Here is a 16,252-nt window from a genome sequence, read left to right on the forward strand (position 1 = left end):
CCTTTCTTTAGTGTTAAGTTCTCTAATTCTGGGTAAGATAGACGTCATCACAGTGAATACTTTCAGGGTCCAAAAGCTTCCCTTGCCTCTTTGCAGGAAATCCCCTCATCCCACGCCCCCTCCTAAACACAGTTTCCCTCCCTTTCCAGGTCATGGGGATGGAACCACACATACAGAACCATTCTCAGGCAATTCTGAATTGCGTGTAGGAAAGCAAGTTGCTTTTTTATAACCAGTCTGAACATACTCATTTAAATGTCAGTTTTGTAATACTGTATCTTTTTATTTTATTTTATTTTTTATTTATTTATACAAGCACTGGGTACAGTCAGAAGCGCAGGAGGGTAAGAGAATTCACCAGAGCCAGAGCGGGGAGCAGAGCAGGCAGAAGGACCGAAGTACACTGCCTAGGGGAGCAGTGGGCGGCCGGAGAGGTCTGCGCACCATGTGGGACCCTCCCCTGGTGGCTGGGGAGCAGCCGGGGATCGAACCGTTGCCGCAAAGGCCGTGGGCAGCTTGGCAACCCAGCGCTCTACCGCTACGCCACCGGGGAGGCCCTATGTCATATATTTATATATTTTTCTAGTTCTTGTCATTTATTGTTTGTTTTCTTCCATTTTTATTTCTTCTGTTTTTTCTCTAAATTCTAACCACAACCCCTTAAAATTTTTTATTGCTAACAGAGATATAAAGAATGATTTTTTCTTTATAGCACAGCTTTGATAACACAAATTTCCTTGCACGTAATAAACTGTAACTATTTTAAAAATATTATCCTCCAACGGTATAGTCTACAATCCAAATGGTATTTTAAAAAGCCATTTTTGTTTTTGCGCTTAATAGTTTAATTTTAGTAGCCTGTTTATTTCTACCAAAAACTAACTATCAATTATGTATACATTTTTGCTTGTTCCCACAATTCTGGCTACTTTTTTTGTGTATTTTGGCATGTTCTTAAAAATGACTGAATTCAATAATACTAGTTTTCATTATCTAATGTAAATTTTATTTACCATTGAAATTTTAATTGTAAAAGATATTTTATCAGTTACAATCAAGTATAAGCAGTCACTGCTTCTTTAATTTGTTTCAACATGATGAAGAAAGCACACTTACCTTTATTTTAATTTTTTTCTTCTTAAGTATTTCTTTGCTTCTGATATACTTAAATAGAATGACTTTTGCATTCTAAATTGGTGACCTTTTTATTTTTGGGGGGGAACAAATTTTGTCTCTTCATTGCTAATTATACATAATTTGTGCACCAGGTATGGTCAACAGCAAAAATGTGGGACACCATGATCCTTAGGTAATGTTTCAAATGATTTACTCAATATAATATTTGCTGTCATCTGTAACCCTTCTGTTTAAAGGTAAGTTGAGCCCATTTACATTTAATAATTAAAATAATGTTTACAGAATAAGTAAACATGTCTAGTTTTCTACTTTACCTTAAGTCAATGTGCATTATGCATAATGAAGGATAAATGCAATGTGATATGATTGGTCAATTTGATTATATACAATATAAATCAAGTGCTTATGAAAATACCACTTTCTTATATCAATTTTCTCTCAACTTCTTAGTAAATTAAGAATTAAACCAGAGGGCCTCCCCGGTGGCGCAGCGGTTGAGCGCTGGGTTGCGAAGCTGCCCGTGGCCTCTGCGGCGCCGGTTCGATCCCCGGCTGCTCCCCGGCCACCGGAGGAGGGTCCCGCATGGCGTGCAGACCTCTCCTGCCGCCCGCTGCTCCCCTCAGCAGTGTACTTCGGTCCTTCTGCCTGCTCTGCTCCCCGCTCTGGCTCTGGTGAATTCTCTCACCCTCCTGCGCTTCTGACTATACCCAGTGCATGTATAAACAAAAAACAAACCAACAAATAAATAAATAAATAAAAAAAATACGTGCCTCTTTTAAAAAAAAAAAAATCTTAAAAAAAAAAAAAAAAGAATTAAACCAGTACAGGATTGAATCCCATTTTAAATTAAAACAAAGTAAAGACTTTTAGACCCGACCACAGACAATGTTAATGCCATTTAACAAGATGAACTCGATGAACATTGGTAAATGTCTGCAAACGTAAAGTTTTCATAACCCTACATTGCAATCACTTAGTAATTCCAACTGCCTTGGCATTTGACAATAATGTCATACAAGTGAATTTGCTGGCAACTAGCAAAATTACAAAATAACCCAAGGCCACTTAATCAAGACTCACAATAACAAACTAGGAAAGCAGGTCAAGGTAGGAGACTGCACTGCACATATGATACCATCTGCTTCATTTGCCCTTAGAAATTCACCACAAGATATAAAATAAGTATCCCTTCCTCTGAGTTTTCAGAAAAGAAAACATTTTGTGGCCATGAAATTAAAGTATTTCCTGAATATATGATCAAAGGAAAAAAGTCTTTAAAATGAATATTAATCATTCTTATGTGTTCACAAAAAAAGTTCTATTTCTGAATTTAAAATGTCAGTATTTACTTAAAGATAACATTTAGACAGTATGGCTTTTGACTTTTTTTTTTATATTTAAAGAGCAGGTTTATTAGAAAAGGGATAGGATAGTAAAAGACACTTGCACAGACACAAGCGGGCAGGAAGAGCTGCCCCGAAGGGACAGGTTTGCTAAGAGAGTTCTGCATGGTTGCAGGCGGGTGGCCTTGAGGAGAGCAGCCTCCACTGAAGGAGGTCAGTGAAGAGAAGTCCCTGCATGGTATAGGTCATGGGCAGCCAGAAAGTTGCTGCCCTGCAGAGGGAGAGTTGGTGAAAAGAAGCACCTGCATAGTTACAGGTGGGCAGATGGAATGCTGCCACTTTTGACATATTAAAGTTCTATTGGAAAAACAAAGACATTTTTAAATTTGCTTTAATATCAAACCAAAAGACAACTTAAAAATTCAATAAAAGCATGGGTTAGTCCAATTCAAAAAGTGGTTCCCAAATTCAACCACCTGACTTCTTTTCAGGAAAAACTACATCACCACAAATTTTTTTCTAACTTAACCTTTGCAGAAGAAGATGGGACTCAAACCCATAGTGCCACAGTTTTGTAAGGTATTTCCTCCTCAGAACTAGGAAAAGAAGTGCTTTTGCCTCCGATAAGCCATTCTATTTCAACAGATGATTCAACTGGTCCTGTAGATCCGAGGACTGCTCAACACTAGAAATTAAGATAGAGAAAAAGATTTATGTGCAATTAACAATAAAGACATCTCTTTCTACAATCTATTTGTACTTTATGAATGCATAAGTACTGCTGAAACTAAATAAAAATTTATATTGGTTCACTAGGGTCCCAGAAGTATTTAAATTATGAAGGAAGGTTTTTGAAGCCAATTAGTAGTATAAAGATTAAAGCATTAGTAGTATAAAGAATATTACAAGGGACAGATTTAATCTACTCTACAAAAACAAGGTTGTTTTGAACCTCCAATTGTCATGCAATGTTGTAAACCAATGTTACCTCAACAAAAAATTGAGGAAAAAAACCAGTTGTTTAATGGCTTTAGTACATTTACTCTTCTTAATGAATATATCAATCTAAAAGGTTTTCTATTCTTTAAGGTTGGCCTCAACACTCTAACTTTTTTTTTAATAATTGGGGTACAGGACAGGGGTGTGGGGAGTAACAGGATTCACCAGAGACAGAGTTGAGAACAGAACAGGCAGATTGACTGAAGTACACTGCTAAGGGGAGCAGCAGGTGAGTCAGATGTCTGCTGCACCATGTGGGTAGCTCCCTGGCCGGGTTTCAAACTCCTGCTGCAGTGGCTATAGATAGCTTCATAGGTTGCGTCTCAATCCCTTGTGCCACCAGGGAGGCCCTACACTCTAACTTTTAGAAAGCCTTTCCTAGCAGTGAATTGACTTACCATATGTCATTCTTTATATCTCAAATGACCTACCCCCAGAGCACATGTCAATATAAGGGCATGTGTCAACCTGAATTTTGTACCAATTAGGCCCAGCAGTATAATTCCTCTCAGCCTTCTTCAGTAGGTCCCTCAAACCCCTATTTTGGGGGTTACTTACTTCTTCTGAATAGCTTCTTGCCTAAATCAGAAAAGGAAAGGAGAAATAAAGATAGGAAAACTCAGTGAACTAGTAGGTTATTTAGAGACAGAACAAATTTTCAGTTTATGTTACAGTCTCTATTTCTGCCCATCTTACCCTAAGACTGTAATATTGAACCCATGATCAACAGCTGAGTGCAGAACTGCTGAAGAGGGATTCTAAACCTAAAGACGTAATACTACTTTATCAGCATGAGGGATCCAACAAACTATATGCACGGCTCAAATTCAATCTGGGTATGAGGAGTCAAATGGTCACAAATGGATAATGTATACACCCAAAGAGTGAACATCTAGTTTTTAAAATAACAAGAACTAACTTCCCAATCAAACATTGCCAATAGGTACATAAGTATAGCAACAATTGCCTAAAGTATAAAATGAAGTAAAATGAAAAGCTAATTATAATTTTGGATAAAATTTTAATTAAAATATAATTTTATCTAAAATTGTAACAAAATCTCCTGGATGATCTATATGTAGCGAGGACTGGGTTATATGTGAGCACACAGGATGAAAAATCACAGTTACACCAGATGGCCTAGTGAAGGAGCAAACTCACATGGAGAGAGCATGAGCAAAGTCAAAAAACACTATTTAAGCGCTTACTGGATGCCAAGCACCTTACAGTCTTTCCTCTGAGGAGCCCTTGATTAACACAAGAGAAGTTCACAAAAAGTGACCCTTGCTCCTGATCTCCGCTCCTACTATAAATTCTTCTGCAGTCTCAGGCATCTTTGCCAGAAGAAACTCATCCTTGACTAACCACACTGTATTCCCCATGAAAATGTGCTGAAGCACAGGTAATGATTCTGCAGCAAGACATCACTGGCGAGGACATACTTACTGGTACTGAAGATGTGTTGTTATTATTGCCATTTTCCTTAAACTCTGAATAAAGAAAAACACACAAACACAGAGAAATAGAGCATTCCACTTCCCTATAATCACATAAACTATGTATGTAAAACCCAATCATGGAAGAAATTATTCCTTACGTCTTCTGAGTGCAAGATGGCATCTTCCTGTAGTACCATGTTTCGGGCTGCCTGACCTAGCAGCTGGAAGACAAAAACAAAATAGTAATAATCAAAATTGCCAAACTTCCTATTTCTCTGTAGCTGTTATACTACTGCCCTCTCTATTCTCCCCACTCTCTCAACCTATCCAACTACAAACACTCTAAATGTACCAAGAGGATAATTTTCCATTTGTTCACATTGAAAATCCATTCCATGGTCACTATGGCAGTTCTGGCACAAACTTGACATCTGTTGCAAAGGCCACTGCCTGCATTCCAGAGCTGCTGAGCTCTCTGCATGGCTTCTAGAGCAAGTGCTGAGAAGTCTGCAAAAAACACTGGCTCCACAGGCCCAATGAGAACTCTTTAAAGAGATCTGGGTGGTTTGAGAGGAGTATGAGAACAGGAGCTAAGGTGGGACTGAAAAAGACAAAGAATATAGCTGCTTAGATATGGCATGAGAGACCGAGGGTAAAGGGAATGGGAAGCAGCTGGGCTTCAGAATGGGAAACCACCCAGGAAGAAAGGCCAGATGGGAGAAAAAAAAGAAAGGAGAGATATGGAAGCAGATTGTAATAAGTTCACGGTCAGTTGGACCCTGAGACCAAGAGAGAAAAGCTGCACTCTGATTCAGCTGGGTTGCCCACGATCAAGGAGATCAGACTTAGTTAGCCCCAAAAGGCAAGCAGATATTAACAAGGGTGCTTTTTAATATTATGATTTGGGTTCAATCTACATAGTTTGTGTGGCTACAGGGAAATGAATGTTCTATTTCTTTGTTGCTGTTTTTAAGTCAGAGTTAAATATTGAACCCTGTTCCTGGCAGACAACAAGTCCAGCTATATAATGAGTGCTACTGCTATAGGTATCAAACCTTCCCCTACCCCATTGGGTCAGAGAGATTCTGGTGAATGGGAACATTGCTACCACCCCCAGATTTGTCCTCCACAGCAACTTTTATTTATTTGTTTTTCCTATTAAGTTTTAAAATTAGTAAAACTTTGTGCGCTTCTAAAGTGAAAAACAAAACAAAATAAGACCTTCCATCCCTGGCTAATACTTCCCTGGCTCCACATCAGTCCCATTACTTCCATTACTGGAAGACCCTTGTTGCCAGTCCCTCGCTTCCTCCAGCCCTGTAGAACTCCAAGTCCCAGTCATGTGTAAGTGCATCTCCATCCACGCTGGTCAGGCCGTCATCTAGACTGGCAAGGCCTACTGGAAGCTCTACTGACTGGAACACGGCATCTAGCCTGATGGCATCATGCCCAGTGACAAGACAACTGGGAAAGAAGATGGTGCCTTCAACACCTTCTTCAGCGAGACGGACACTGGCAAGCATGTGCCCTGGGCAGTAGCTATAGATCTGGAAGCCACAGTCAATGATGAAATTTGTAGTGACACCTACCATCAGCGCTTCTACCATGAGCAGCTCATCACAGGCAAGGAACATGCTGCCAATAACTATGCCCGAGGGCACTAAACCATTGGCAAGGAAATCACTGACCTCCGCTTGGACCAAATTCTTAAGCTGGCTGACCAGCATATAAGTCTTTAGGGCAAGCTGGTTTTCCACAGCTCTGGTGGGGATCTGGTTCCAGGTCCACTTGCCTGCTAATGCAACATCTCTTTGTTGATTATGACAAGAAGTCCAATCTGGAATTCTCCCTTTACCCAGCCTTACAACTTCATTCTCACCATCCACACCACCTGGAGCATTCTCTGCCTCCATGGTAGACAATGGCATCCATCTATGACATCTGTTATAGAACATTTGATGCTGAGCTCCCAACATAAACTAACCTAAACTATCTTATTAGCTAGATTGTGTCCTCCATTACTGCTTCTCTCAGATCTGATGGAGCCCTAACTGCTGATAGGGCTTGTTAGGTCCTTGTTATCTCACATAGGTCCTTGTTATCTCTGCTAAGAAAGCCTATCATGAACAGCTTTCTGTGGCAGAGATTACCAATGCATGCGTTAAGCCAGTCAACCAGATGGTGAAATGTGACCCTCACCATGGTAAATATATGTCTTCTGCCATATTGACATGGTTCCCAAAGATATGAATGCCATCACTGCCACCATCAAGACCAAGCACAGCATCCAGTTTGTAGATTGGTTTCAAAATTGGCATTAATTACCAACTTCCCACTGTGATACCTGGTGGAGACCTGGCCAAAGTACAGTGAGCTATGTACTTGCTGAGCAACACCACAGCCACTGCTGAGGCCTGGACTACACTCTGATCTGGTGTATACCAAGTGTGCCTATATTCACTGATATGTGGGTGACAGTATGGAGGAGGGAAAGTTTTCTGAGGCCATGAGAACATGGCTGCCCTTGACAAGGATTATGAAGAGGTTGGAGCTTACAGTACTAATGAAAGGTTGAGAGCAAAGAGTTTTAAACCTGCTACAATTGTATATTCTATTACTTTGGGATTTTATTTCTGTTATTCTATGAAGCTGTCAATTGGACAGCTTAAACTGTCGATGAAAGTGGTTTCCCTTAAAAAAACAAAAAACAAAAAACAGGGGCCTCCCCGGTGGCGCAGCAGTTGAGCGCTGGGCTGCGAAGCAGCCCACAGCCTCTGCAGCACCAGTTTGATCCCTGGCCACCGGCAAGGGTCCCACATGGCGTGCAGACCTCTCCCTGTCGTGACCCCTGCTCACCTCAGCATTATATCTCGTCAGACTGCCTGTTCTGCTCGCCGCTCTGGCTCTGGTGAATTCTCTCACTCTCCCGTGCTTCTGACTGTACCCAGTGCTTGTATAAATAAATAAATAAATCTTTAAAAAAAAAAAAAAACTTTCTTACTTGTCCTTTCACCTACCCTGTTCTCTCTCCCCTGTCTCTAAATAGGTTTCACTGACTTTTGATTTCGCTTTCCATTGTTTCTATTTAAAAAAACGGACATCTGCATATATCCTCTCCCTCCATACCAAAAGTTTAATATACTCTTCCACACTCTGCTATTTTCACTTGATAATATACCCTGATTTGGATGTGTAGCAATATATACTGAATCTCTGCATAGCTGTTCTACTACAGCAGAGGATGCTACTGTATGAATATCCTATAAGATTATTCATCCATTCCTTCACTGTGGAATTTAGGACTTTTTCCAGTCTTTTGTTAGTGGCAGTGTTACAAAAGAATAACTTCTGTATCTTTGCATCTTGTTACCAGTGTATCTTTGGACTAGAGTAATAGAATTATGATTGTGGTTGCTAGATGAGAGAGGGTTTTAGTTTTGCTATCTATCGTCCAATTCCCCCTCCATTAAGGTTATAACATTTTGCATTCCCACCTACAATGTATGAGAGTGCCTATGCCCTCTTGTGGCCACTTTTAAGACACAAACTCCAAACTCCTGTAGATGGAAAATAGAAACTGACAAATCAATGGCAGAATTCTAGAAAGGATTTTAACAACCTCACTCACTCATTGAACAAATACTTCTACATGCTTATGATATGCCAGTAAAAGACACAGTCACTGTCCTTACTGGGTTTACAATCTGGGGTTATGAAGTGTTGAAGGAGAAGCCTGGATGCCCTGGGAGCCAGTGGGACAGAGGGAATTGTTCAGGTAAGGCTTCTTCTTTTTTTCTTTTTTTTAAAGATTTATTTATTCATTCATACAAGCACTGGGTAAAGTCAGAAGCGAGGGAGGGTGAGAGAATTCACCAGAGCCAGAGCGGGGAACAGAACAGGCAGGCTGACATATCGGTGCAGGAGAGGTCTGCGCACCATGTGGGACCCTTGCCAGTGGCTGGGGATCAAACCGGCCAGGCGCTGCAGAGGCTGCAGGCAGCTTGCAGCCCAGCGCTCAACAGCTGCTAAGGCTTCTTAAAAAGTGACTTCTGGGCCTCCCTGGTGACACAAGGGGTTAAGCACTGCACTATGAAGCAATTCGCAGCCTCTGCAGCATGAGTTCGATCCCCAGCAGGCCAGAGAGAAACCCACATGGCGAAGCAGACCTCTCCTATCTCGCTCGCTGCTCCCTTCAGCAGTGTATTTCAGTCAGTCTGTCTGTTCTGTTTCCCACTCTGTCTCTGGTGAATCCTCTCACCCTCCCCCCCGCCCCTGCATCTCTGTCCTGTACCCCAGCTCTTGTATGCATAAATAAATAAATCTTTAAAAAAAAAGTGACTTCTACTGCTGAGACTAATGCTGAGACTAACAGTTGGAGTTTAGAATTCCTTTTGCATGTAATTTCAATAAAAAGTGAATGGACTTGAAGGGGATGTACATGCAGACATTGGTTAGGAGAAGACTGCAGCATTCAAGCAAGCAATGAGAGTGACCTGAACTATATTAGTGACAGTATAAAAAAAAAAAAGGTTGGGGGTATGCAGGATTCTTCAGAGACATTTAGAAGACAGATTGGATGGGGACTGTGACTGTCTAGAATGCAGAGGTTGTTGAAAAGTAGGGCTAAGACAACTTTTCTTGGATGATAAATATATTCATTGGCAATTCAAGGGCAACATAGATGTGATAAATGTTATACAAGAGATACAGTAAGAACAAAATTTCAGAGAATTGAGATATCATGTAATAATCCTGTCTCAGAAAGCAAACTGATCTCAGTTTAACTCCATCAACACTGAGCACCCAATCTGAACCTACTATAGAAGCAGTCATGTGAAAATATACAAGAAGGAATGGGAAAGAGCAGACCTCATTAGGGCAGTCAGTGGTGACATAGTGGATTCTTGGCCATTTAATCCAGCTAGTACCACATGAGAAAGGGAGTCCAAGAATGTGGACCTAGAACCATCTATGTAGATTTGAATCCAACCTTTACCTCTTCCTAGCAACTGAGTCATCTTGAACAAGTTAAATTTCTCTTTGTATTCTCTATGCAAAAGACCTCCCTTATTAGTGATAGTAAAGACAGTGCGTTAAAACACAGCAGTGGGGGCCTCCCTGGTGGCGCAGCAGTTGAGCGCCGGGTTGCGAAGCTGCCCGCAGCCTCTGCATCGCCGGTTCGATCCCTGGCCACGGGACGAGGATCCCACATGGCTGCCCGCTGCTCCCGTCAGCAGTGCACTTCGTCATTCTGCCTGCTCTGCTCTCACCTGACTCTGGTGAATTCTCTCACCCTCCCACACTTCTGACTGTACCCAGTGCTTGTATAAATAAATAAATAAAATCTTTAAAAAAAAAAAAAAAACCACAGCAGTGTCCAGCACATAGCAGATGCTCGATATACATGAAAGTTTATTATGACTATGGTTGTTCAATACAATCGGTGGTTAGCTATGAACACCATCTATTTTCTCAAATCATATATCTATTTTTCCCCAAAAAAGATTTAAGGCCACTCATACCAAACTACATATGTGTGTATAAACACTTAAACACACATATTTTCTTTTTGGGAAAAAAAGGTCTAAAAGTCTTGAAATGGATAAGGAAGCAAATTTGTCCAACACTAAAACAGACAAGGGGCTTTTATGTAACCAAGCAAAAATTGTGAATCACAATGAGTCGCATAATTCTTATTTAATAGGAGGCAAAACAACAATTCTCCAAGAGATAAGCTTTTCTAGGACACTGAACCCTGAAAAGATCATATCACGTGGGGCTGCACACAAAACATATTTGGGATCACCAGATCAGAGACTTCAATAATAGTATTATGGTAAATGTAAATATTTTCCTGTAAACACTATCAATTAAAGCTAAGGGCATGACATGAAAGCTTATTCTGTAAAGATAATTCTGTTAGCCCCTAAACTAGTATCATTAAAGCTTCTATGAACATTTATATACAAGTCCAAAGGTTTACTACCCCAACTACAAAACTTAACGAAATAATATAGAAACTGATTAAATGTGAAATTACTATTGCCATGAAAACTAAGTGGAAATCTTATATGACATGTTATGTATATGGTTGATTTAGGTAACAAAATGATGGACTCTTTTTCATTTCTCTTGGGTAAAAACCTAGGAGTGGAATGGCTGAGTTATTGGATCTATTTTGTTTGTCTGTTCACCTGTCAACAGTTCTTTGGGTTGTTTCCAGTTGGGTGCTATCATGGAACATGTGCTATGTACAAGTCTTTGTATGGATATGTACCTTCTTTTCTGGGTTAAAATTCAGGAGTATAATGAACATGGGGGTGTTGTTTGAGACGTACATTTTGTGCACATACACCACTTTTTCTGGTGGGAAAAGCCATCAAATAATTCCATTAATGGAACCAGTCAGAGGATGCAGGGGACAGCTGGGGGTAAAGGAGAAAACGATACAGAGAGGCAAGAACGTGGCCGGAAAGACAAGCCAGAAAAGGATCAACGCATAGAAAGATGAGGCATAAAAGTGTGGGGCGAATCTGGGATGCTGAGGAATCTCGGGGGCCCCAAGAGACAGATAGTCACTAGAGACAACCCGGGGAGAAAATCAAGAACTGGTGAGGGTCACTAGCTCGTCCTCAGTCCTGCGGTAATCTCCTCATTAAACCACAGATTCCCTCTAGAAAACTTAAATAAGGGACCAGGAAAAAGAATAACTATAAGGAAGAAAATATCAAACTCAACAAACTATGAACCAGAGACACTCTATGGGGGGTGGGGGGCGGGGAAAGGAAGGCTTGGGGTCAAAATAAGGGGGTTGTAATTGTATGGGGCACATAAAAATAAAATTTAAAAAAAAGAATGGGGAGCAGAAATAAATAAATAAATAAATAAATTGTAAGAGACAGAAAAAAATAAAAAAGAGCACTTGTCCTAGAAGTAATGTGGGTACAGGTCCTTTAGTCATGCAGGCTCATATGTCTCTGGACCCTCTTTCTAACAAGGCAGCATGACTATAGACTTATATTAACTTTTTCTCTCTTTGTTCAATATCTTGTGGCTGCATAGAGTAATTTAATAAATCCAAATCGTCTCTTTCAGTTTTCTAAATAAATAAATAAATAAATAAACCACAGATTCCCATCACGGCGCGCCTCCCCCCACCACACTGGTAGTCCTACCCAAGGCGTCTACACACGCGGGAACCCGCGCCGACGGCTACCGAGCTCCACCCTCGGCCCCAGCCCACAGCCTTCCGCGCCCAGGCTGCCCCTTGACACGGCGGTGCGAGGGGGCGGGCCGAGAAGCAGGCCCCGCGAGTCCACTCCCGCCTCACCTCCGAGCTCCGGGACCCCTTCAGCACCTGTTTGGTGAGCGCGATCACGTCAGTCCCACAGGTGTTCACCTTCTCGGTGAGAAGCCCCTTCACTGACTGACCGAACCGCGCTTGTGAATCTGCCGTCCCAGCCGCCATCTTAGCAGAGCCGGGAGCGCCGCCGCGCGGGCGACGGCAAGTCGCGGGGGCCAAAAGAGTGGCCGAGAGGAAGGCGCGAGAAAGAGGGGCGCGTGCGCTCCCTGGGGGGTTGCGCTTTGCTAACTTTAAATTCATTTGAAATAATCCTGTTGATGCCTTGAGGAAGACAGGGTCCAGGCAGACAGCGCTAGAGGGGATAGAGGGTAAGGAAGCCTGGACTGGAGACCCAGTGCTCCCATTTAGTTGTGTGACTGCAGATCAGTCAACCTGTGACATTAAAAACAGAAGTAATAACGTAGTCGCCAAAGGATTATGACAATGAATTAAGATCATTCATTTCAACAAGCGTTTCATGAAATAAATTCCAAACATTGTGCTAGGCTGAGGATCGAGAAAGAAAGTGTAACGGGTGGTCCCCAGGAAAGGGGGAGGTTCCCTGCCCCACCCAAGGGAGGGTGGAGCTGAGCAGGAAGAGGAGAAGCTGCAGAAGAGACTGAGGAAGGAAGCAGGATGGAGCCAGGAGACCTAGAGGAGGCGCATGGAGCCTAGAGACACGTGAAGAAACTGCGCTTGTCTTTTGGTTGTGGACTGGGTGACACAGATGTGGGTGAGACCCATGGGGCGGTGACAATGGCAGCCTTTATCTTGATGTTGATTTTGCTCTTTTCCTTCCTTGCTTGTCTGGTTGTTTCTGACCCTTCTCTGTGGGTCCCCACTGGAAGCTGCTTTAGACTTGTGGCAGGCTTTGGGGCCTTGTTCTGCGCCAATCCCATATGAATGGACTTTTACCCACGAGGGGACGGGTAACTTTGGGTGCTTCATTTAGAAACTAGATTCTTTGCTTTTCCTGTATTGTTTCCTAGTTTTATTAAAGTTCCTTCCCATTAAAGTCTCATATGTTTTGTGTTGACGCGGCAGATGGCAGAACCCATTTAGAATAGGCAGGTTTGTGGGGTTTGGGCTGCCCCTCTCCCTGTCCTATAACAAAAGGAGATACAATTCTTGTCCACAAGGAGGTCCTGGGCTAATTATGCCTTTAAACAGGATCTGGGAAGAACCACCCAGTAGAAATACTGGTGAAGGACACAAACAAGAAATTTAAAAAATCAAGTGGCCAATTAATGTGAAAAATACTTAACATCACTGATAATTTTTAATGATAAATAACCTCTTTGTTCTATTAAAAGCAAACTCTCACTTTGGAAAAAAAAGTTAATATCTAGAATGTTTCATGTAGCTCTATTTCTTCTTTAGCTAATGCACGAGAGATGAAAATAGTATTAATTGCAAATTTTCCTCAAAATCACCCTTACTTAGTTATCAACTCTACTGTCTCCTTCAAGCTTCTAGATTCACATTTCTGTTTGATTTTTTCACTTAAATATTGTTCTTACTTGATTTATTGAGGTATATCTTTTTTAAATGTACAATTTGATGAATGTGTAGACAGATGTCTACACCTGTGAATCACTACCACCATTAAGATACAGGACATTTTCATCAACACCAGAAGTTTCCAATTGTCCCTTCACAGTTTATCTGTCACTCCAGACAATTGATCTGCATTCTAGATTATTACATAAAATTAAGTCATGCAAGAAATACTTTTTCTTGGCCTGACTTCTTTTTTCTCAGCACCATGACTTTGACAACCATCCACATTGTTTGGGGGTGGGGGGCGGTGTTTGTATATAAGTGTGGCTGGGTGCTACAGCTGGAGTAAGCGACACCTACAGTCAACTGGGACTAGAAACTAAGCCTAGTGTCCCCTGAGTCTCCAAATTCTCTCTGTGAGAGTGAGGATTCAAGCTTGAATTTCACCTGCTTACTCCTGCAGCTTTCAGTTAGATACACAATTTGTCTATTTGCATGAGGGCTTAGGTTGTGGTGTGGAAAATAATTCACTTTAAATAAGGAGAGAAGGGCCTCTCTGGTGGCGCAAGGGGTTAAGACTCAACTTATGAAGCTATCCAGAGCCACTGCAGCAGGAGTTTGATCCCCGGCCAGGGAGCTACCCACATGGCACAGCAGACCTCACCTGTATTGCCCGCTGCTCCCCTCAGCAATGTATTTCACTCAGTCTGCCTGTTCTGTTTCCCACTCTGTCTCTGGTGAATCCTCTCACCCCCCACAATACCTCTGGCCTGTATCACAGTTCTCGTATGCATCAATAAATAAATCTTTAAAAAAAAATGAGACAATCCTGCAGACTTATTGGGCGCGAACCTGGTCCACCTATCCCTCACATTGTGCTTTGCTCCTTGGACCCCAGTTATACTAAGGGGAAGAGACTATGAACACTGCTATATGAATAGCTTTCCTAGGTCCCTGTGATATGCTGGAAGCCCTTTGTGCAGGGAGCACCTAGGTATTATGTACTTGAGAGGGCATATGCAAGATTCCTTCTGTGTGGCCACAGTGCAAATGTAGGGTCATATTTTCAAAAGGGGATAGAGTTCTAGCTGTTTTGTTGGTAAACTCAAGAGCAACAGAAATAGAGAATCTACTGGCACTTCCAGGCTGGTGCAGCTGGTGGCCTGAGAATAAAGTTTCATTCACTCATTCAGAATGCCTGTTCTGTCTTTCAGCTCTAGTTAAGACCTGGACCAGAATCTAGGGTGCACAGAAAGGGGTCACACACCACCTTTCCCTTCAGGGTCTTGCTGGCCAGTGTGGGAGACAAAAAATCCCAATAATGAGCAGTAAGAATTCTGATAAAGGGGCCTCCCTGGTCAAGGGGCTAAGATGAAGCACTATGAAGCTGTCCGCAGCTGCTGCAACACGAGTTCAATCCCCAGCGAGGGAAGTGACCCACACAGAGCAGCAGACCTCTCCTGACTCACCCGCTGCTCCCCTCAGCAGTGCATTTCAGTCAGTCTGCCTGTTCTGTTCCCTGCTCTGTTTCTGGTGAATCCTTTCACCCACTACCTCTCTGAACTGTATCTTAAAAAAATAAAAAGAGGGCCTCCCCTGGTGGCACAGGGGGTTGAGCATAGCGCTGTGAAGCTGTCCATAGCCTCTGCAGAGCCAGTTCGATCCAGGCTGGGTGGGGAGGGTCCCTTATGGCGCACCAGAACTCTCCTCTTGCGCCCGCTGCTCCCCTCAGCAGTGTATTTCATCAGTCTGCCTGTTCTGCTCCCCGCTCTCTCTCTGGTGGATCTTCTCACCCTCCCGCAATCTGGGCTGTACCCCAGTTCTTGTATAAATAAATAAATAAATCTTTAAAAAAAGAAAGAATTCTGATAAAGACAAGTACAGTTAAGAGGGCCTCCCTGGTGGCGCAATGGGTTAAGACCTAACTTAAAGGTGGGAATTGTTTGGGGAATATAACCAAGATGAAAATGCATACATTGTGCAAAAATGAAAAATGATGTAAAAAATATGTAAAATTTAAAAAAAATTAAAAAAAGAGGATGTAACCTACGAAGCTATTCGCAGCTGCTACAGCATGGAGTTCTATCCCTGGCAAGGGAGGCGACCTACATGGTGCAGCAGACCTCTCCTGACTCGCCCGCTGCTCCCCTCAGCAGTGTATTTCAGTCAATCCGCCTGTTCTGTTCCCCACTCTGTCTCTGGTGAATCCTCTCACCCCCCATACCTCAGGCTTCTACCCCAGTTCTTGTATGCATAAATAAATAAATCTTTAAAAAAAAAAGATAAGTACATTTAAAAAAACAAAATTCACAGTTTTTGAGATCTAAGTAGCTTTTATAACCGATTCATGAATCAGACAGCATCCCATCTAGATATTGCCCACACTGTTGTGTCTGTCACTAGTCTGTTCCTTTTTATTGCTGAGATATATTTTATTTTATTTACTCACCTGTTGATGGGCATTTCGGTGTTTTCTTTGTGGGCCTATTATG

General features: G+C 42.1%; 1 protein-coding gene across 1 annotated transcript; it reads right to left on the reverse strand.

The window, feature by feature from the left end:
* Positions 1–2,899: 2,899 nt before the first annotated feature.
* On the reverse strand, positions 2,900–12,386 carry BORCS7 (BLOC-1 related complex subunit 7; the record flags this gene model as incomplete). Its single annotated transcript, XM_084244985.1, has 5 exons — positions 2,900–3,165; positions 4,038–4,058; positions 4,926–4,969; positions 5,077–5,139; positions 12,249–12,386. 5 exons carry the CDS (start codon positions 12,384–12,386, stop codon positions 3,114–3,116), a joined length of 318 nt encoding a protein of 105 aa, XP_084101111.1. The 3' UTR covers positions 2,900–3,113.
* Between the last annotated feature and the right edge of the window lie 3,866 nt (positions 12,387–16,252).

Source organism: Talpa europaea (assembly GCF_964194135.1).
Source record: "Talpa europaea genome assembly, chromosome: 10".
Lineage (NCBI taxonomy): Eukaryota > Metazoa > Chordata > Mammalia > Eulipotyphla > Talpidae > Talpa > Talpa europaea.